At 47.0% G+C, this 22,785-nt stretch overlaps 1 protein-coding gene across 3 annotated transcripts in view; it reads left to right on the top strand.

The window, feature by feature from the left end:
- RSPRY1 (ring finger and SPRY domain containing 1) overlaps positions 1–22,785 on the top strand; it is a 663,702-nt gene that overhangs the window by 127,139 nt on the left and 513,778 nt on the right. For all 3 annotated transcript variants that reach the window (XM_030203731.1, XM_030203729.1, XM_030203730.1), the window contains one exon: positions 8,363–8,415. In XM_030203731.1, the coding sequence (XP_030059591.1) occupies positions 8,363–8,415 (53 nt within the window). The remainder of the gene's footprint in view (positions 1–8,362; positions 8,416–22,785) is intronic.

Genomic DNA, 22,785 nt, shown 5'->3' with positions numbered 1-22,785 from the left:
TTAAACGTCATCTGCCATTTAGCTGCCCAGTCTCGTAAGGTCCTTCTGTAATTTTTCACAATCCTGTTGCGTGTTAACGACTTTGAATAACTTTGTGTCATCAGCAAATTTAATTACCTCGCTAGTTACTTCCATCTCTAAATCATTTATAAATATATTAAAAAGCAGCGGTCCTAGCACAGACCCCTGAGGAACGCCACTAACTACCCTTCTCCATTGTGAATACTGCCCATTTAACCCCACTCTCTGTTTCCTATCCTTCAACCAGTTTTTAATCCACAATAGGACATTTTCTCCTATCCCATGACCCTCCAATTTCCTCTGTAGCCTTTCATGAGGTACCTTATCAAACGCCTTTTGAAAATCCAGATACTTTGTCCACATGTTTACTCCTTCAAAGAATTGAAGTAAATTGGTCAGGCAAGATTTCCCCACACAAAAGCCATGCTGACTTGGTCTCAGTAATCCATGTCCTTGGATGTGCTCTGTAATTTTGTTTTTGATAATAGCCTCTACCATTTTCTCCGGCACCGACGTCAGACTCACCGGTCTATAATTTCCCGGATCTCCCCTGAAACCTTTTTAAAAATGGGCGTTACATTGGCCACCCCCCAATCTTCCGGTACCATGCTCGATTTTAAGGATAAATTGCATATCACTAACAGTAGCTCCGCAAGCTCATTTTTCAGTTCTATCAGTACTCTAGGATGAATACCATCCGGTCCAGGAGATTTGCTACTCTTCAGTTTGCTGAACTGCCCCATTACGTCCTCCAGGTTTACTGTGAAGTCAGTAAGTTTCTCTGACTCGTCCGCTTGAAATACCATTTCCGACACCGGTATCCCACCCAAATCTTCCTCGGTGAAGACCGAAGCAAAGAATTCATTCAATCTCTCCACTACGTCTTTATCTTCCTTGATCGCCCCTTTTACCCCTCGGTCATTCAGCGGCCAGTGGCCCAACCGAATCTTTTGCCGGCTTCCTGCTTTTAATATACCGAAAAAAAATTTTGCTGTTTTTTTTGCCTCTAATGCTATCTTTTCTTGTAATCCCTCTTGGCCTTCTTTATCTGCGCCATGCATTTGCTTTGACACTCATGCTGCTTCTTGTTATTTTCAGACGGTTTCGTCTTCCATTTTCTGAAGGCGTTTGTGGAGTGGAGGGGTGGCCTAGTGGTTAGGGTGGTGGACTTTGGTCCTGAGGAACTGAGTTCAATTCCCACTTAAGGCACAGGCAGCTCCTTGTGACTCTGGGCAAGTCACTTAACCCTCCATTGCCCCATGTAAGCCGCATTGAGCCTGCCATGAGTGGGAAAGCGCGGGGTACAAATGTAACTAAAAATAAAATAATAGCTTCCCATGTTTTGTTCTCATGGGTAGGTCTGATTTCATTTGAGTGCCTTACAGGCCCTCTAGGTTCAAGGTCTTCCCTTAGAGCTTTCTACATGGTCTGCAGGGCAGTGTTGTTGGCACTAAAGCCTGGGTGCATTTAGTTGCTGGAGAATATGTTTCAGAGCTGATTTGTTCTTTAAGAAAGCAGTTGTGTCTGTCAGCAGTTCTGCTTTGTATGGGTTTGATGATTGGCAGTTCCCCAATGTTAATGCAAGCATAAATCCAAGGGCACTGGGGCATAAAGTTAGTGTCATTGAGAGTTACTGTATCTAGATTCCTCTGTTGAAATGAGAATCTTCTAGGTTACTACATGTTGCTTGGAGAGAGCAAAGGGGTATTGGGTTTGGTCTTCATCCCACCCTGGATCCTTACAGCTTTGGTATGTCCCACTGTCTGGACTGGCCTAGCTGGACGATAAAGAATGTGGAATTTTGTTCTTACCAGCTAATTTCCTTTCCTTGAGTCCTGCCAGACCAGTTTAGTACCCACCTAGGAAGACTGTGACTGGACCATCTGTGTCAGCTGGTTTCTCAGGGGAACATATAAGGACATAAACATTGCCATACTGGGACAGACCCGAAGGTCCATCAAGTTCAGTGACTGATCCAGATCACAGTTACCTGGCAAGATCCCAAAAGGGTAAAACAGATCTTGTGCTGCTTATCCCAGAATAAGGCAGTATAATAATATAAGTTTTGTTCTCCATTCCTTTCCTAATACTTCCTCTTTGCTTTCTTAGCTGCCTCTGCATACTGAGCAAAGATTTTCAAAGTATCAGTGATGACCTATATAATTTTCCTGGGCAGTGACTCCTAATTTCGGAACCTTACATCATGCAGCTATAGTTTGGATTCCTCTTTACTATATGCATCACTTTGCGCCTGCTCACATTAAATGTCATAAGTACTTGCCATAGTGGGACAGACCAGTGGTCCATCAAGCCCAGCATTCTGTTTCCATCAGTGGCCAATCCAGGCCACAAGTACCTGGCAAGATTCCAAAACAGTACAATACATTTTACGCTGCTTATCCTAGAAATAAGCAGTGGATTTCCCCAAGTCATTTTAATAACGGCTTATGGACTTTTACTTTTAGGAAGCAGGCCAAACCTTTTTTAAAACCCCTCTAAGCTAACTGCTTTTACTACATTCTCTGGCAATGAATTCCAGAGTTTAATTGCATGCTGATTGAAGAAATATTTTCTCTGATTTGTTTTAAATTCATTGCGTGCCCCCTAGTCCTAGAATTTTTGGAAAGAGTAAACAAGCGATTCACGTCTACCCATATCATTCCACTCATTATTTTATAGACCTCTATCATATCTCTCCTCAGCCATCTCTTCTCCAAGCAAAGAGCCTTAGGCGCCTTAGCCTTTCCTCATAGGGAAGTCGTCCCATTCCGTTTATCATTTTCGTCACCCTTCTCTGTATCTTTTATGATTCCATTATATCTGTTTTGAGATGCGGTGACCAGATTTGCACACAATATTCGAGGTATAATTACACCATGGAGCAATACAAATACATTGTAATGTCCTCATTTTTGTTTTCCATTCCTTTTCTAATACCTAACATTCTGTTTGGTTTTTTAGCTGCCGCCGCACACTGAACAGAGGGTTTGAACGATAACACCTAGGTCACTTTCTTGGTCGGTGACTCCTAATGTGGAACCTTGCATTACGTAGCTATAGTTAGGGTTCCTCTTTCCCACTTGCTCACATTAAACATCATCTGCCATTTTGATGCCCAGTCTCATAAGGACTTTTAATTTTTCACAGTCCTCTTGCAATTTAACAACTTTGAATAACTTTGTCATCAGCAAATTTAATTACCTCACTAGTTACTGCTATCTCTAGATCATTTATAAATATGTTAAAAAGCAACAGTCCCAGCACAGACCCCTGGGGAACCCCACTATCTACCCTTCTCCATTGAGAATACTGACCATTTAACCACACTCTCGGTTTTCTATCTTTTAACCAGTTTTTAATGCACAATAGTATACTACCTCCTATCCCATAACTCTCCAATTTCTCCTGGGGTCTTTCATGAGGTACTTTGTCAAACGCCTTTTGAAAATCCCTATACACAATATTGACCGGCTCACCTTGATCCATGTTTGTTCACTCCTTCAAAGAAATATTATAGGTTGGTAAGGCAAGATTTGCCGTCTCTAAATCCGTGGTGGCTTTGTCTCATTAAACCATACTTTTGAATATGCTGTGTAATTTTGTTCTTTATAATAGTCTCTACCATTTTGCCCGGCACCGATGTCAGGCTCACTGGTCTATAATTTCCCGGATCACCTCTGGAACCTTTTTAAAAAATTGGCATTACATTGGCCACCCTCCTATCTTCTGATACCATGCTTGATTTTAAAGATAAATTACATATTACTAACAGTAGTTCTGCCATTTGGATGACTTAGTCTTTTATATGGCCCTCTTGCTTTTTAACAACTTTGAATAACTTTGTGTCACCGGCAAATTTAGGGCTCTGTTTACTAAGCAGTGCTACAGGCACGCTAACGATTTTAGCGTGTGCTAATTCTAGAGACATCCATAGGAATATATGGGTGTCTCTATCGTTAACGCATTCTAAAATCGCTAGCTCACCTTAGTAAACAGGGCCATTAATTACCTCACTAGTTATTCCTATCTCTATATCATTTACAAATATGTTAGAAAGCAGCGGTCCCAGCACAAACCCCTGGGGAACCCTACTATTTACCCTTCTCCATTGAGAATATTAACCATTTAACCGTACTCTGTTTTTAGTTCTTAATCCACAATATGATATTGCCCCCATCCCATAACTTTTTAAACATTTTCTTCAGGAGTTATTCACGAGGTATTTTATTAAATGCTTTCTGAAAATCTAGATACACAATATCAACCAGTTCACCTTTATCCTTATACTTTAGCCTTCAAAAAAAAGTAGCAGGTTTGTGAGGCAACTTTCCCTGGTTAAATCCATTTGGCTTTGTTCCATTAATCCATGCCTGTCTATGTGTTCAGTAATTTAGTTTCTGCCATTTTGCCTAGCACTGACTTCAGTTGTACAGGTCTAAAATTTCCCGGGTCCCTCCTGGTAAAAAGAAGAATTGGCATCATATTGGCCACCCTCCAATCTTCCGGTACCATGCTTGATTTTTAAGACATTACATATTACTAGTAATGACTCCTACAGGTTTATATTTATTTATTTATTTTTAAGTCCTGTCAGTATACAAATGTATACTGTCCAGTCCAGGTAACTTGCTACTCTTTAGTTTGACAAATTACTTCATTACATCTTCTAGTTTTACATTGATTTGTTTCAGTTTTTCTTACTCCCCCATGCCAGAAATGGTATTTAATGGTGATACCTCCTTCACATTTTACTTTGTGAAGACTGAAGCAAAGAATTTATTCTGTGCCGTGGCCTTGACCTTCCTGACTGCCTCTTTTACCCCCTTGATCATCTAGTTATCCAACTCTTTCTTTTACTGGCTTCTTGCTTCTAATGTACCTAAAAGTTTTAAATGTGTTTGCATTCATGGCAGTCTTTCCTTATCGGTGGTTTGCATTTTACTTGCCATTCCTTATGCTGTTTCCGGTTATCTTCAGTTGGGTCCTTCTTCCATTTTCTAAAGGATGTTCTGCATAGCCTCCTCCTCTCTTTAACCACACCGGCTGTTTGGCCCTCCCTCCTGCTTTTTTTAATACATGGAATATATCTGATCTGGGCTTGCAGGATATTTTTGAATAAGATTTGCATCTGTGCCTGGCGTAAATTTTGACCTTTGCAGCTGCTCCTGCGAGTGGCAGGGGGTGTATGCAGTGTGTAAAAACATGAATAAAGTGTGTGCTATATGCATGAAAATACAAATATGTGTTGCTATGTCCTGTGCTATGCTATATGTATGACAAACCTCTTGGACTCTGAAAACTTTAGAACACAGATATGGTGTGGCATCTCACAAATTAATGGAACTTCTGGTTGCTCTTAGTGTTGCAGTGTGTAATGATTTTGCCATGTATCGCTGTATGGTATCAGAACAATTACCCTCTTCAACTTGTCGTGGAGATGTGTGACAGCGAGAATAAAAATGGATATATAAATTAAACAGAGTTGCCCCAGTGAGCTTAAATGCAGCCATTGAATAGAAGGCTTTCTAACCATTCTGATTAGCTATCACTGTGTTTGAAGATGTGATTGGCTTTTGCTGAGGAATACCTTTGAGGACTTGTTACGTGACATAGGTGTGGCCTGCTGTTTCTGTCTTGGCGTCCTGCAGCTGCCCTTAGCTATTTTTGAGACTGTCTGTGAAGAGATGTTTGCTGTGCTGTTCTATTTAAAGTACTGAGATGTGCCTTGTGCTCTTTTGAATCAAATCATGTCGACTTGAAAAGGTGGTTAAATCCCCTGAAGCAGCAATAAAATCGAAACATAGCCTCTGCTGGGTAAATAAACAGGCCCCTTGGGTGATGAGGCAGACAGTTTTAATTATAATATAAGCAAGTATTGTTCACGTTTGAGGCGAGTGCTTCTTTTGCAATGTCTTTTTTTTTCTGTTGTGTAATATGATGACATGGATAGTAGAGTTTTTTTTTTCTTCGATCTTTGAGTGAATTGGTCCCCACCTGTGCATTTGATTGATTTTGGCGAGCCATTGTTGTGAGGTCTTTTTTTTTCGCCACCATTTTCTGGTTGTGTCAGGTCAATTTCTCTAAATGGGTTTACTTTTGTGCATACCTTGACAGGAATGAACCTGACTCCTAAGCTAGGGTATGTGGAGTATGATCTCAGTCAGTGGTAGCTGTATGAGCTTTTTTATGAGCATGTTTAATGTGCTTACTAAGCAGAGGAGCCATTATAGAATCTATTTAAGCTGTAATTTTCATTGATATTCAGGTTTTTATACAGCTTGTATTCCTTTTTTGTGACAATTGAAATCACCCATTATTATTGTGTGATCCAGTTTGTTAGCTTCCCTAAATTATTCTAACATTTATACATTTGTTCATTCTGGTGAGGCGATGGTAGTATACTCCTATCACTATCATTTTCCCTAAGTTAAAACATGGAATTTTTGTCCATACGGATTCCAAGGTGTATTTTGTGTCCTGCAGAACTTTATTTCATTAAATGCCCTCTTTAACATATAATGCTCCTCCACCAATATGATCCAACCTTTCACTGTGTTATAATTTGTACCCTGATATGATAGTGTCTCATTGGTTATCTTTCTTTCTCCAGAGATGCCTATTATATCTTTTCATTTAGTGCAATATATTCTATCTTTCCCACCTTGTTTTTTTAGGCTTCTAGCATGTGAATAATGTTTGTTTGTTTTTTAAATTCCTGTTAGCAAATTGCTCAGCAGTTGACAATGTTAATTTGCAATCTTTCAGGTTTGTCTTCAGGAGTAGCCTAGTGGTTAGTGCAGTGGACTTTGATCCTGGGGAACTGGGTTTGATTCCCACTGCAGCTCCTTGTGACTCTGGGCAAGTCACTTAACCCTCCATTACCCCACTTACAAATAAGTACCTGTATATACTATGTAAACCGCTTTGAATGTAGTTGATATACTGCAAGTCCCATTTTCCCTTTCCCTTTATTTAAAGATACCTGGCCTGTATTGCAATCTCACTATCAGGATGGCCTATGTTTTGGTGATATCCTTAAAAGATAAATTTTTTAAACCATGCACTTTTGAATGACTGTCAGCCTTCACCCAGTTTCAAGTTTAAAAGCTGCTCTGTTTGCTTTTTAACTGTTAGTAGCCAGCATCCTGATTCCAGCCTGGTTAAGGTAGAGCCTATCCTTCCGGAATAGACTCCCCCCTTCCCCAGAAAGTTGCCCAGTTTCTAACAAATCTAAACCCCCTCCTTCCTGTACCATCATCTGAGCCACACATTGAGGCTTTGGAGCTCTGCTGGTCTCTTGGTTCCTGTGTGCGGGAAGAGGAGCACTTCTGAAAATGCTACCCTGGAGTTTCTGAGTTTCAGCTTTCTACTTAAGAGCCTAAATTTGGCTTCCACATTTTATTATGTTTGTGCCCACATGTACCAAGACAGCTGGCTCCTCTCTAGCACTGTCTAAAATGTTATCTAGTTGACTTGTGAGGTCTGCCATCTTTGCACCAGGCAGACAAATGACCAAGCGATCCTTCCATCACCAGCTGTCTAGATACCTCATGATTGAATCGCCGTCTTAAATGTAGCGCTATAGAAATGATTTGTAGTAGTAGTAGTAGTTAAATGGCCATCCTAACCCATCACTTCTGGGCAGAAGTTCCTGGAGATACATCCTTGGTGTGAGGACCTTGTGGGTTTCCTACTGATTGTCTACAAATGGGAGTCGTCTGAGTCTTCCAGGGCTAGGAACTTTATTGCTGCTTTATAAGGCTACCATACTGTGTTTAACGTTGTGATTGAGGCTGCGCCTTTATTCTGTGCAGTGGTATAGTTCTGTAAGGCTGCATTTTGATGCAACACAAAAGGCAGCATTTTGTAGTGCACTGAGGCTGTGGTAGAGCTGCACAGTAGGGCTGCATTGTGGGGCTGTGCTATATTGTACTGCTCCAGTGTTCCTCCCTGCGCTGGTGCTTGTTAATGCTAAAACATTGCCTAGAGAGGTTGATGTATATTTCTTGATGTGTAAGATTAAATTGAATGCCTTTCAAGTGTTGCAGATATTTGTCAGTAGAATATCGGTATGTTCCAGGGCTGCACCACACCTTATATTGGTGATGACATCACTGAAAGTTCCGTGTTCTCTGCTTCCATCTGCTGGTAGGAGGACATAACCTACTTATCTGGACTAGTCTATCAGGATTCAAAGAAAGGAAATCAGCAGTTAAAAACAAATTTTGCCCTACTGATGAGCCAATCCCAAAGCAAAAATTCTGGTAATTTACTTGTATTTAACTTTGTTATTGTGATAACTTTTAAACAATCTTCATAATATGTATTTGTGTTTATTTAGTGACCAGGAGCCTCCTTATTCCATGATCACACTGCATGAAATGGCGGAGACAGGTATAAAAACTTTGGTTTACTATTACAATCTGTAACGTGTTTTAAAACAAGCTCAGAATTGTATAAAAACTTTTTTCTCTCTCTAGTCAAGACACTTAAGTAGTCGTTTACTACTGATGGTTAGTGTGCACTAATGCCATTATTGTGCAGTTGTGTGGGGCCTTTTCTGTGCAGTGGGCTCCATGATAGATAACGTGCAATAATGACAATAATTGCTATCCATTAGCAAATGATCCCCCCCCCCCATATTTATTTTTCTTTACAAACACAAACACATACAGTTTGAAGTTTATAGCATGCAATTTGGCAAAATTAGTAGCATACACTTGCACATGAAAGCAGAAAATAAATTTTTCAGCATTTTTTTTTTTATAAAGCTTCTTAGGGTGTGGTTGTTGATTGGATGTACCAGATGTTTGTAATGTGCAAATTCATTCATGATGTTATAGGAACTGGAAGAGGTGAACAATCAGGGCTGTGGCCCCACCAACCTTCTTGCTCATATAGCATCAGCAAATGAAAAACATGTGAGGCGGGGCAGAGGTTGGTTTGTTTGAGCCCTCCCTCCCTTAGCCAAAAATGTTCTGCTGCTTCTAATGCAGATACGCCATTGGTAGCTCCTGAGAGCATACTTAAGTTGGCAGTTCAGCCAAGTTCCTTTTTTTACTGCCTCGGGTCTTTACTACTGTGACCTCTGGGTAGAGAAGGTTCAAAATGATTAAGAAGGCACTACAACTTTCATAATGCATACTAGATTACTGTCCTATTCACATTTGATAGGGCTAGTCAGGAATCTGATCCTTTTGCATGTCTGTAGTTTGCCTTCTGGTTGTTCTAGAATAAATTCTAATTAGTTTAATATTTTTTAAATTTTCTCCTACCTCTTTCATAGTAAGATATTTAATTTGAAAAAAAAATGTATCTCATATTCTCCGAGGACAAGCAGGCTGCTTGTTCTCACGACTGGGTTGACGTCCACGGCAGCCCCCACCAACTGGAACAAAACTTCGCGGGCGGTCCCGCACGCAGGGCACGCCCACCGCACATGCGCGGCTGTCTTCCCGCCCGTGCGCGACCGTTCCCGCTCAGTTTTTTTCGATTCCGCGCTGGAGAGGGACGTGTTATCGTCTCTCTCTTTGTCAGCCCGGAAACCGGATCGCGGCCTAGCCGTGAGTTTTTTTCTCCTTTCGTGCGCGTTCGCGCCTTTTTTCTTTATTTCTTCTGTAAAAAAAAAAAAAAAGTTGGTTTGTCCCCTCGTCGTCTTTAGCTGCGGGGGCGCCTCGTTGCGGCCTTGTGGCCGCGCGGTCGTTTCTTTTTCGGGTGTGCTTTTCACCGCCACCATCGACGACTTTGACTTCGCCGACGCGATTTTTCCGTCGATGTCCTCGAAGGTCCCGAGTGGATTCAAAAAGTGTGGTTGGTGCGGCCGGCAGATCTCGCAAACCGATACCCACGCTTGGTGCCTCCAGTGCCTGGGCCCGGAGCATAATACCAAGACGTGCACCTTGTGTCTCGGCTTGCGAATGCGGACACAGGTGGCGAGGCAAGTTCGTCAGGACCAGTTTTTTGGAACTTGCGCCGGCCCTTCGACGTCATCGGTGTCGACGGCCGGATCTTCGGTACCGGTACTGATGTCGGTGAAATCAGCACCGACGATGGCATCGACCCCAGGAGCACAGGTACCGTTGGTCCGCCGGACCACCGGCGACGGCGAGTGGCCGCGCGGGCAGTCGGCCCCAGCCACTCCCTCTACCCAGGGCCATAGGGACCGAACCCTGTCAGACCCGATCCCTCGAGGCCGGGGGGGTTCTACCTCCTCTTCATCTCTGCCACCGAGCGCCGATGATGGGCACCGAAACAAGACTAAGAAACATCGTCATCGGTCGCCCACGGCGCATGGGACTACCAGTTCCGGCACCTCCAGAGATGACTCGACGCCGAGGAAGCGGCAGTGCCGAGAGGAGCGTTCCCCCTCGGTCGAAGAGGTGTCGCTGCGTCAGTCCATGGGTACTTCGGTACCGTCTCCTGGACCCGAGCAGCTTCCGGCACCCGCACCGGCCCCCCCTGCCTTTCCCGACAGCGGGCCTTGACGAGTGCCTCCGAGCCATCCTTCCAGGGATTCTGGAAGGGCTGATGCGCCAGGCTTTGCCGGCACCGAGGGTGCTTGCGCCCCCGGCGCCGTTGATGGAGGCGCCGGCGTGCTCTAGCCCGATGCCGAGGCCTCTGACACCGACGCTGCTTATGGTGCCGGTGTCGACAGCCACGCAGGTGGAATCGACGTCGATGGAGGGAGCTTCATCCCCGCCGGCACGGGAGTCCACCGCTCAACGCCGTCATCGAGGACATGGTTCCTCGCAGTCGAGACGGGCCCGGTTCAGGTCTGAGCTGCAAGAGCTCATGTCCGACACCGAGGAAGAGGCCTCGTGGGGGGAGGAGGAGGACACCAGATATTTCTCCTCAGAGGAGTCTGAGGGCCTTCCCTCCGACCCCACTCCTTCACTGGAGAGGAAGCTCTCGCCCCCTGAATGCCTCTCCTTTGCCTCCTTCGTCAGGGATATGTCTATATGCATTCCCTTTCCCGTAGTCTCTGTGGATGAGCCGAGGGCTGAGATGCTCGAGGTTCTCGACTATCCATCACCACCTAGAGAGTCTTCCACGGTACCATTGCACAATGTCCTCAAAGAGACACTGCTTCGGAACTGGCTGAATCCCTTATCTAATCCCACCATTCCCAAGAAAGCGGAGTCCCAATACAGAATCCACTCTGACCCAGAGTTGATGCGGCCCCAATTGCCTCATGACTCGGCGGTCGTGGACTCTGCTCTCAAGAGGGCACGGAGTTCGAAGGATACCGCCTCGGCGCCTCCGGGGCGGGAGACTCGCACTCTGGACTTGGTTGGGAGGAAGGCCTACCAATCTTCCATGCTCGTGACCCGCATCCAGTCGTACCAGCTCTACACGAGCATTCACATGTGGAACAATGTGAAGCGAACCTGGTCGATAAGCTCCCTCCGGAGCAGTCCAGGCCTTTTCAGGAGGTGGTCAGGCAGCTGAAGGCGTGTAGAAAGTTCCTGTCCAGGGGTATCTATGACACCTGTGATGTGGCATCTTGAGCTGCGGCCCAAGGTATAGTGATGCACAGACTCTCCTGGCTGCGTGCCTCTGACCTGGACAACCACACCCAGCAACGATTGGCGGATGTCCCTTGCCGGGGGGATAATATCTTTGGCGAGAAAGTTGAGCAGTTGGTGGACCAACTACACCAGCGGGAAACCGCCCTCAACAAGCTCTCCCACCGGGCGCCTTCAGCATCCACCTCTGCAGGTGGACGTTTTTCCCGGGCCAGGCAGGCTGCACCCTACGCCTACAGCAAGCATAGGTACACCCAGCCGGCTCGAAGGCCTCCTCAGGCACAGGGACAGTCCCAGCGCGCTCGTTCCCGTCAACAGCGTGCGCCTAAGCAGCCCCCTGCGCCTCCACAGCAAAAGCCGGGGACGGGCTTTTGACTGGATCCATGGGAACATAGCCGCCATCAAAGTGTCTGTACCGGACGACCTGCCGGTCGGGGGGAGGTTGAAAGTTTTTCACCAAAGGTGGCCTCTGATAACCTCCAACCAGTGGGTTCTCCAAATAGTGCGGTGTGGATACACCCTGAATTTGGCCTCCACTCCACCAAATTGCCCACCGGGAGCCCAATCCTTCAGCTCCCATCACAGGCTGGTACTTGCAGAGGAACTCTCCGCCCTTCTCAGCGCCAATGCGGTCGAGCCTGTGCCACCAGGGCAGGAAGGGCAGGGATTCTATTCCAGGTACTTCCTTGTGGAAAAGAAAACAGAGGGGATGCGCCCCATCCTAGACCTGAGAGGCCTGAACAAATACTTGGTCAAAGAGAAGTTCAGGATGCTTTCCTTGGGCACCCTTCTACCAATGATTCAGAAAGACGATTGGCTATGTTCCCTAGATTTAAAGGACGCTTACACTCACATCCCGATACTGCCAGCTCACAGACAGTATCTCCGATTCCATCTGGGGACACGGCACTTTCAGTATTGTGTGCTGCCCTTTGGGCTCGCCTCTGCCCCACGGGTGTTCACGAAGTGCCTCGTGGTGGTCGCGGCGTATCTACGCAAGCTGGGAGTGCACGTGTTCCCGTATCTCGACGATTGGCTGGTCAAGAACACCTCGGAGGCAGGGGCTCTCCGGTCCATGCAGTGCACTATTCACCTCCTGGAGCTGCTGGGGTTTGTGATAAATTACCCAAAGTCCCATCTCCAGCCAGTCCAATCTCTGGAATTCATAGGAGCTCTGCTGAATTCACAGACGGCTCAGGCCTTTCTTCCTGAGGCGAGGGCCCACAACCTCCTGTCCCTCGCTTCCCAGACCAGAGCGTCCCAGCAGGTCACAGCGCGGCAGATGTTGAGACTCTTGGGTCATATGGCCTCTACAGTTCATGTGACTCCCATGGCTCGTCTTCACATGAGATCTGCTCAATGGACCCTAGCTTCCCAATGGTGCCAAGCCACCGGGAATCTAGAAGATGTCATCTGCCTGTCCCTCAGTTGCTGCAATTCGCTGCACTGGTGGACATTTCGGACCAATTTGACCCTGGGACGTCCATTCCAAATTCCGCAGCCCATGAAGGTGCTGACGACGGATGCATCTCGCCTGGGGTGGGGAGCTCATATCGATGGGCTTCACACCCAGGGACTGTGGTCCCTCCAGGAACAGGATCTTCAGATCAACCTCCTGGAGCTCCGAGCGGTCTGGAACGCACTGAAGGCCTTCAGAGATCGGCTGTCCTATCAAATTATCCAAATTCGGACAGACAGTCAGGTTGCAATGTATTACATCAACAAGCAGGGGGGCACCGGATCTCGCCCCCTGTGTCAGGAAGCCGTCGGGATGTGGCGTTGGGCCTGCCAGTTCGGCATGCTTCTTCAAGCCACATACCTGGCAGGTGTAAACAACAGTCTGGCCAACAGACTGAGCAGAGTCATGCAACCGCACTAGTGGTCGCTCCATTCCAGAGTGGTACGCAAGATCTTCCGAGAGTGGGGCACTCCCTCGGTGGACCTTTTCGCCTCTCAGACCAACCACAAGCTGCCTCTGTTCTGTTCCAGAGTACAGGCACACGGCAGACTAGCATCGGATGCCTTTCTCCTCCATTGGGGGACCGGCCTCCTGTATGCTTATCCTCCCATACCCTTGGTGGGGAAGACCTTACTGAAGCTCAAGCAAGACCACGGCACCATGATTCTGATAGCGCCTTTTTGGCCCCGTCAGATCTGGTTCCCTCTACTTCTGGAGTTGTCCTCCGAAGAACCGTGGAGATTGGAGTGTTTTCCGACTCTCATTTCGCAGAACGACGCAGCGCTTCTGCACCCCAACCTTCAGTCTCTGGCTCTCACGGCCTGGATGTTGAGGGCGTAGATTTTGCTTCGTTGGGTTTGTCTGAGGGTGTCTCCCTTGTCTTGCTTGCCTCTAGAAAGGATTCCACTAAAAAGAGTTACTTTTTCAAGTGGAGGAGGTTTGTCGTTTGGTGTGAGAGCAAGGCCCTAGAACCTCGTTCTTGTCCTGCACAGAACCTGCTTGAATACCTTCTGCACTTATCAGAGTCTGGCCTCAAGACCAACTCAGTAAGGAATCACCTTAGTGCGATTAGTGCTTACCATCATCGTGTAGAAGGTAAAGCCATCTCTGGAGAGCCTTTAGTCGTTCGATTCATGAGAGGCTTGCTTTTGTCAAGGCCCCCTGTGAAGCCTCCTGCAGTGTCATGGGATCTCAACGTCGTCCTCACCCAGCTGATGAAACCTCCTTTTGAGCCACTGAATTCTTGCCATCTGAAGTACTTGACCTGGAAGGTCATTTTCTTGGTTGCAGTTACTTCAGCTCGTAGAGTCAGTGAGCTGCAAGCCCTGGTAGCTCATGCTCTTTATACCAAATTTCATCAAAACAGAGTAGTACTCCGCACTCTCCCCAAGTTCCTGCCAAAGGTGGTGTCGGAGTTCCATCTTAACCAGTCAATTGTCTTGCCAAAATTCTTTCCCAGACCACATACCCGCCCTGCTGAACGTCAGTTGCACACATTGGACTGCAAGTGAGCGTTGGCCTTCTATCTGGAGCGGACACAGCCCCACAGACAGTCCGCTCAATTGTTTATTTCTTTTGACCCCAATAGGAAAGGGGTCGCTGTCGGGAGACGCACCATCTCCAGTTGGCTAGCAGATTGCATTTCCTTCACTTATGCCCAGGCTGGGCTGGCTCTTGAGGGTCATGTCACGGCTCATAGTGTTAGAGCCATGGCAGCGTCAGTGGCCCACTTGAAGTCAGCCACTATTGAAGAGATTTGCAAGGCTGCGACGTGGTCATTGGTCCACACATTTACATCACATTACTGCCTCCAGCAGGATACCCGACGCGATAGTCGGTTCGGGCAGTCGGTGCTGCAGAATCTGTTTGGGGTTTGAATCCAGCTCCACCCTCCAGGACCTGATTTGTTCTGTTCAGGCTGCACTCTCAGTTAGTTGTTCTTCGTAGGTCAATTTCTGTTATGCCCTCGCCGTTGCGAGGTTCAATTGACCTGGGTTCTTGTTTTGAGTGAGCCTGAGAGCTAGGGATACCCCAGTCGTGAGAACAAGCAGCCTGCTTGTCCTCGGAGAAAGCGAATGATACATACCTGTAGCAGGTGTTCTCCGAGGACAGCAGGCTGATTGTTCTCACCTACCCTCCCTCCTCCCCTTTGGAGTTGCGTTTTTCCTCATTCTTTTGCTTGATATTCAACTGAGCGGGAACGGTCGCGCACGGGCGGGAAGACGGCCGCGCATGCGTGGTGGGCGTGCCCTGTGTGCAGGACCGCCCGCGAAGTTTTTGTTCTGGTTGGTGGGAGCTGCCGTGGACGTCAATCCAGTCGTGAGAACAATCAGCCTGCTGTCCTCGGAGAACACCTGCTACAGGTATGTATCATTCGCTTTATCTCTTCACTGGTATAGCTGATGTTTCTCTTGTCATTTTTCTGCATCACTGTTCTCTGCCCCCAACGATACTTCACACTTCTTAATTTTTCTTTTGTATTTCATTCTCTTTAATATCTCACTCTCCATTTCCTGTCTTACTCTTTATTATCCCATGTCCATCTTTCTCTTCTATCCCTATAATCTGAAGCCAGCTTTTTATCCTCCTTTATCTAACCTTTGCTGTACGTTTTCCTTGAGCCCTTGTCTGGTCCCCCTTCTGTGCGTTTCAGTGCTATCTCCTGTCGTGTTCCTTTCTGTCCAATGTTTAGGAACTTTTAGAACTTAGCAAATGATCAGGGTTCAGAATTGAGAGAGCTGTTCTCATCTGATGGTAATTGGCAGGAGGAGCTGGAGTTTGGGCTGAAGGCTGTACTTCTGCTCTCTCTCTCTCTCTCACACACAGTGACTGGGAATGGGAGAAGGGCTACAGGGACACAGGTTTCTCACTGACTAGTTTATTTATTTGTAACATTTGTATCCCGCATTTTCCCAACTTTTTGCATGCTCAATGTGGCTTACATTACTTAATACCATTAGGCGATCGCCAATTCTGGTATGAACAGAATACAGAGTGAGATTGTAGTAGGATAAGGTTCATGTGTGACAAAAACATTTGGGGATCGTAAAGAGTTACTGGCTATGCCCTCCTAAACAGAAAGCCTTGCTAGGAAGAGGTCACCACAAGCTGCCTGTTGCTGCTGCCTCCCTGCATTGATCAGGTCCAGCACACTTGTTGCCCTCTGTGATAACCAGACTTTCAGTATGATCACTGCTGCTTAGCAGAAACTGTAAAGTTCCACTTAAAACAAACTTAGTGGTTGAAAACTGAGCAGTAGGCAACCCTGAGTTCTAGTTTGGCAATTGGTCAGACTATGGCTACTTCTAGAACCTGGCTAATATGGAATAGGTGTCATTGTTAAGACTGCTCTCCTTTCTTCCCATTCTGTCCCCAGGAGTAGAAGATGGGGCCAAGAATTTAACCTAGGGTTTCTACGTGGCAGTGATATCACTGTTGCTTAGTCATTGGGGATCGCGGCACATTTTTTTTTTTAGTAATGTCCACAAGGGGCAGGTAATTTTTCTGACCCTAATTTAAGTTGTTTCTATGGTGGTAGTTTCAGGAAGCTAGATGTACACCCCTTGATTATTTGGTCATGACACAAGACTTGCCATTTTTGTTCTTGCAGAGCACGTCTTGGAATATTTAGTATTCCTAGAGAGAACAATTGTTTTAATGTCTCATCTGAAAGATGTTGGTGTCAGCAGCACCATGTTCCTTTGTAACATGCTGGGGTATTGCTTCTGTTCTAGTGTAGAAAGAGGAGTACCTCATAAGCTAAAACTACCAAAAGGTGTCTCCCATTTAAGTACTGACCATGTACAGAGCTGCCTGGCCTCTGTGATCTTGTCTCACAGAAACCAAAGGTGGTTTGGCCTTTAGAATTAATTCATAGGCTCCAGCTTTTAAAAAATATTTTGTATTAATTCAGTGACCACTTGGAATCAGCAGTTGGTACTCATCTGCTTCACTACAATTAGTGGCGGTGCTTCATCTGTTGGTTGAACATTTTTTGCCTAACATCTACTGGGGCATCTGTGCTCAGTAAATACAAAAATATGCAGTAACCTAAGACAACCGTTTTTAATATAATGCCGGTAAATATATTTGCTATTGGTGTGTATGACATATTCTGTTATAGAGAATGAGATGGGTGCAGGAGAGAGGAGGAAGTCTCCGGGGTTGTAGCTTCCTTCATAGGTTTAGAATGAAAAAAAATGCATAGTTCCTTAGCGTCCCTCTGGACCGGACCAGGATTGAACTGATGGATTGTGCTTGCCTTCCAGCAGGTGGAGACTGAGAAAATAACGCTTGCGGCATCGGCGTCTGCTGCCACCCAAGTTGACTCCCCGTCGCTGGAGGGAGCTTCGTCGCCGGCAGTGAGGGAGTCTTCTTCTCGACATCGCCATAGACGACTTAGTTCCTCGGCGTCGAGACTGGCTAGGCTTCGGACCGAAGTTCGAGAACTTGTGTCCAATACCGAGGGTGAGGCCTCGTGGGAGGCAGAGGAAGACCCCAGATATTTCTCTGATGAGGAGTCTTGTGGTCTTCCTTCTGATTCTACTCATTCGCCGGAGAGAAAGCTTTCTCCCCCTGAGAGTCTGTCTTTCTCTTCATTTGTCCGGGAAATGTCTACGACCATTCCCCTTCCCAGTGGTTACTGAGGATGAGCCCAGGGCTGAGATGTTCAAGGTCCTGGACTATTCTTCGCCACCTAAGGAGTCGTCCACTGTTCCTCTTCATAATGTCCTGAAGCAGACATAGATGGTTAACTGGACGAAACCATTAAGTAATCCCACTATTCCCAAAAAGATTGAGTCCCAGTATTGGATCCACGGGGACCCAGAGTTGATGAAGACCTAGTTGCCTCATGACTCTGTGGTTGTGGATCTGGCTCTCAAGAAAGTCAAGAGTACTAGGGATTATGCCTCGGTGCCCCTGGGGCAGGAGTCTAGGACTCTGGACTCTTTTGGGAGGAAGGCCTACCATTCTGCTATGCTCGTGTCCAAGATCCAATCCTACCAGCTCTACAGGAGCATCCATTTGCGGAACAATGTGCAGCAGCTGACGGACTTAGTCAATAAGCTCCCGTCGGAGCAGGCCAAGCCTTTTCAAGAGGTGGTCAGGCAGCTGAAGGCGTGTCGCAAATTCCTGTCCAGTGGTGTTTACGACACTTTTGATGTTGCGTCCGGGGCCGCTGCTCAAGGTATAGTGATGCGCAGACTCTCATGGCTGCGTGCCTCTGACCTGGAGAATAGAGTCCAGCAGCGGATTGCGGATGCTCCTTGCTGGGGGGATAACATTTTTGGCGAGAAAGTCGAACAGGTGGTAGAGCAGCTCCACCAGCGGGACACTGCCTTTGACAAACTCTCCCACTGGACGCCTTCAGCATCTACCTCAACAGGTAGACGTTTTTATGGGGGAAGGAGGAATACTCCCTATGCTTATAATAAGCGTAGGTACCATCCACCTGCCCGTCAACCTGCTCAGGCTAAGCCACAGCGCGCTCGTTCACGTCAACAGCGTGCGCCTCAACAGGCCTCTGCAGCTCCACAGCAAAAGCAAGGGACGGGCTTTTGACTGGCTCCAGGCGAGCATAGCTGAGATAAACGTGGAGGGAGGTTAAAGTTTTTTCACCAACGGTGGCCCCTTGTAACCTTCAAATAGTCTGGTTAGGATACTCCCCCAATTTGACTCAAAACCTCCAACTTTTCCTCCGGGAGCTCAGTCCTTCAGCTTCCAGCACAAGCAGATACTTCCAGAGGAACTCTCCGCCCTTCTCAGCGCCAATGCGGTCGAGCCCGTGCCACCAGGGCAGGAAGGGTTGGGATTCTATTCCAGGTACTTTCTTGTGGAAAAGAAAACAGGGGGGATGCGTCCCATTCTAGACATAAGGGCCCTGAACAAATATCTGGTCCGAGAAAAGTTCAGGATGCTTTCCCTGGGCACCCTTCTTCCCATGATTCAGAAAAATGATTGGCTATGCTCTCTGGACTTAAAGGATGCTTATACTCACATCCCGATACTACTAGCTCACAGGCAGTATGTTCGACTCCGTCTGGGAACACGGCATTTTCAGTATTGTGTGCTACCCTTTGGTCTTGCGTCTGCGCCCAGTGTTCACAAAATGCCTGACGTCTCTACGCAGGCTGGGAGTGCATGTGTTCCCTTATCTCGACGATTGGCTGGTGAAGAACACCTCGGAGGCAGGAGCTCTACAGTCCATGCAAATGACTATTCGACTCCTGGAGCTACTAGGGTTTGTGATAAATTATCCAAAGTCCCACCTTCTTCCAGTTCAACGACTAGAATTCATAGGAGCTCTGCTAGACTCCCAGTCTGCTCATGCCTACCTTCCCGAGGCGAGGATGGACAATCTCCTGTCCCTTGTTTCCTGGGTATGAGCGTCTCAGCAGATCAGAGCTCGGCAGATGTTGAGATTGCTCGGCCACATGGCCTCCACAGTTCATGTGACTCCCATGGCCCATCTTCACATGAGATCAGCTCAATGGACCCTAGCTTCCCAGTGGTTTCAAGCTGCAGGGGATCTAGAGGACGTGATCCAACTGTCCACAGTTTTTCTCAAATCCCTACATTGGTGGACAATTCGCTCCAATTTGACCTTGGGACGTCCCTTTCAAATTCCTTAGCCGCAAAAAGTGCTGGCTACGGATACGTCCATCCTGGGGTGGGGCGCTCATGTCGATGGGCTCGACACCCAAGGATGTTGGTCCCTCCAGGAAGCAGGTTTTCAGATCAGTGTCCTGGAGTTACGAGCAGTCTGGAACGCACTAATGGCTTTCAGAGTTCGGCTGTCTTATCAAATTATTCAAATTCAGACAGACAATCAGGTTGCTATGTACTACATCAACAAGCAGGGGGCACCGGATCTCGCCTCCTGTGTCAGGAAGCCGTCAGCATGTGGCTTTGGGCTCGCCAGCACGGCATGTTTCTCCAAGCCACGTATCTGGCAGGCATAAACAACAGTCTGGCCAACAGGTTGAGCACGATAATGCAACCTCACGAGTGGTTTCTCAACTCGAGAGTAGTACGCAAGATCTTCCAGGTGTGGGGCACCCCCTTGGTAGATCTTTTTGCCACTCAGATCAATCACAAGGTCCCTCAGTTCTGTTCCTGACTTGAGGCCCACGGCAGACTAGCGTCAGATGCCTTTTTCCTTTATTGGGGGAAGGGCCTCCTGTATGCATATCCTCCCATACCCTTGGTAGGGAAGACTTTGCTGAAACTGGATCGTGGAACCATGATTCTGATCGCTCCCTTCTTGCCACGTCAGATCTGGTTCCCTCTTCTTCTGGAGCTGTCCTCAGAAGAACCGTGGAGATTGGAGTGTTTTCCAACCCTCATCACTCAGAAGAAGGGGGCGCTTCTGCATCCCAACCTCCAGTCTCTGGCTCTCACGGCCTGGATGTTGAGAGCGTAGACTTTGCCTCCTTGGGTCTTTCTGAGGGTGTCTCCCGAGTCTTGCTTCCAGAAAAGATTCCACGAAGAGGTGTTATTCTTTCAAATGGAAGAGGTTTGCCGTCTGGTGTGACAGCAAGGCCCTAGATCCTCGTTCTTGTCCTACACAGACCCTGCTTGAATACCTTCTGCACTTGTCAGAGTCTGGTCTCAAGACCAACTCTTTAAGGGTTCACCTTAGTGCAATTAGTGCTTTTCATTATTGTGTAGAGGGTAAGCATATCTCTGGACAGCCTTTAGTCGTTCGCTTCATGAGAGGTTTGCTTTTTTCAAAGCCCCCTATCAAGCGTCCTACTGTGTCATGGAATCTCAATGTCGTTCTCACCCAGATGATGAAACCTCCATTTGAGCTACTGAATTCCTGCCATCTGAAGTACTTGACCTGGAAGGTCATTTTCTTGGTGGCAGTCACTTCAGCTCGTAGAGTCAGTGAGCTTCAAGCCTTGGTAGTTCATGCTCCTTATACTAAATTTCATCATAATAGAATAGTCCTCCGCACTTACCCTAAGTTCTTACCGAAGGTGGTGTCGGAGTTCCATCTGAACCAGTCAATTGTCTTGCCAACATTCTTTCCCCATCCTCATACCCGCCCTGCTGAACGTCAGTTGCACACATTGGACTGCAAGAGAGTATTGGCCTTCTATGTAGAGCGGACAAGCCCATTCAGACAGTCCGCCCAAATGTTTGTTTCTTTTGATCCCAACAGAAGGGGAGTGTCCGGGAAACGCACCATCTCCAATTGGCTAGCAGATTGCATTTCCTTCACTTACGCCCAGGCTGGGCTGGCTCTTGAAGGTCATGTCATGGCTCATAGTGTTCAAGCCATGGCAGTGTCAGTGGCCCACTTGAAGTCAGCCATTATAGAAGAGATTTGCAAGGCTGCAATGTGGTCATCTGTCCACACATTCACATCTCATTACTGCCTACAGCAGGATACCTGACGTGACAGTCGGTTTGGGCAATTGGTGCTGAAGAATCTGTTTGGGGTTTAGAATCCAACTTCACCCCCCTAGGCCCATTTTTATTCTGTTGCAGGCTGCACTCTCAGTTAGTTGTTTCTATTTAGGTCATTCTCAGTTACGTCCTCGCCGTTGCGAGGCCCAATTGACCAATGTTTGTTGTTTTGAGTGAGCCTGGGGGCTAGGGATACCCCAGTCGTGAGAACAAGCAGCCTGCTTGTCCTCGGAGAAAGCGAAGTTACTTACCTGTAGCAGGTATTCTCCGAGGACAGCAGGCTGATTGTTCTCACAAACCCGCCCACCCCCCCCCCCTTTGGAGTTGTGTCTTCCCTTGTCTTGTGCTTTCTACTTGACTGAGGAGCACGCTCATGCTACGAGCGGGAAGACTGCCGCGATTGTGCACATGTGCACGCGAGGGCTAGCAAACTTTATTGTTAGGAAGATCTTCCGATCCTGGGGCTGCCGTCGGACGTCACCCATTAGTGAGAACAGTCAACCTGCTGTCCTTGGAGAATACCTGCTACTGATAAGTAACATCGCTTTCTCCAAGGACAGCAGGCTCAGTATTCTTACAACTCTCCCTCCTCCCCGTTGGAGTTGTTCCATTTATATTGTTTTTGCTTCTTATCTAACTGAGCACTATACGGTTGCGTCACAGGCGGGAAGCCGCTCGCGCATGCGCGGTTTGTCAGCCCTGCGCGATGGAATGTTCGAGAGGATTCTTGAGCTTTTGGACTTTCATCCAGTCTCCTGGGCCGTCGCGGACGACGACCCATGTGTAAGAATATTGAGCCTGCTGTCCTGTCCTCAGAGAATACCTGCTACAGTTATGTATCTTCATTCTAGATGTTTTTTCTTCAGCACTGATCCCCAAGGTGGACTCTAGCATCAGGTAACTATGATTCAGATTATCCTTTCCAATGTGTATCACCTTGCGTTTGTCCACATTAAATTTCATCTGCCATTTGGATGCCCAGATTTTTAATTTCCTAAGGTCTTCCTGCAGTATTTCACAGTCTGCATGTGTTTTAACAACCTTTGATAGTTTTGTATCATCTGCAAATTTAATCACCTCACTCACCGTCCTGATTTCCATATCATTTATAAGTATGTTAAATAGCACCGGACCCAGTGCTGATCCCTGCAGCACTCCACTATTCATCCTCCACCGTTGAGAGAAATTACTATTTAACCCTACCCTCTCTTTTTTGTCCAATTACCAATTCCTAATGCACACCAGAACCTTTCCTCCCATTCCATGATTAATTTTCTCAGGAGTCTCTCATGAGGAAGCTTTTGGCTTTCTGAAAATCTAGATACACTATATCCTTCCTCAACCGAGGGTGAACAATATATTACA

The sequence above is a fragment of the Microcaecilia unicolor genome, chromosome 5 (genome assembly GCF_901765095.1).
Source record: "Microcaecilia unicolor chromosome 5, aMicUni1.1, whole genome shotgun sequence".
NCBI classification, from domain to species: Eukaryota; Metazoa; Chordata; class Amphibia; order Gymnophiona; family Siphonopidae; genus Microcaecilia; species Microcaecilia unicolor.
Note: the sequence above shows the minus strand (reverse complement) of the source record. Positions and strands in the feature narration are given on the sequence as shown.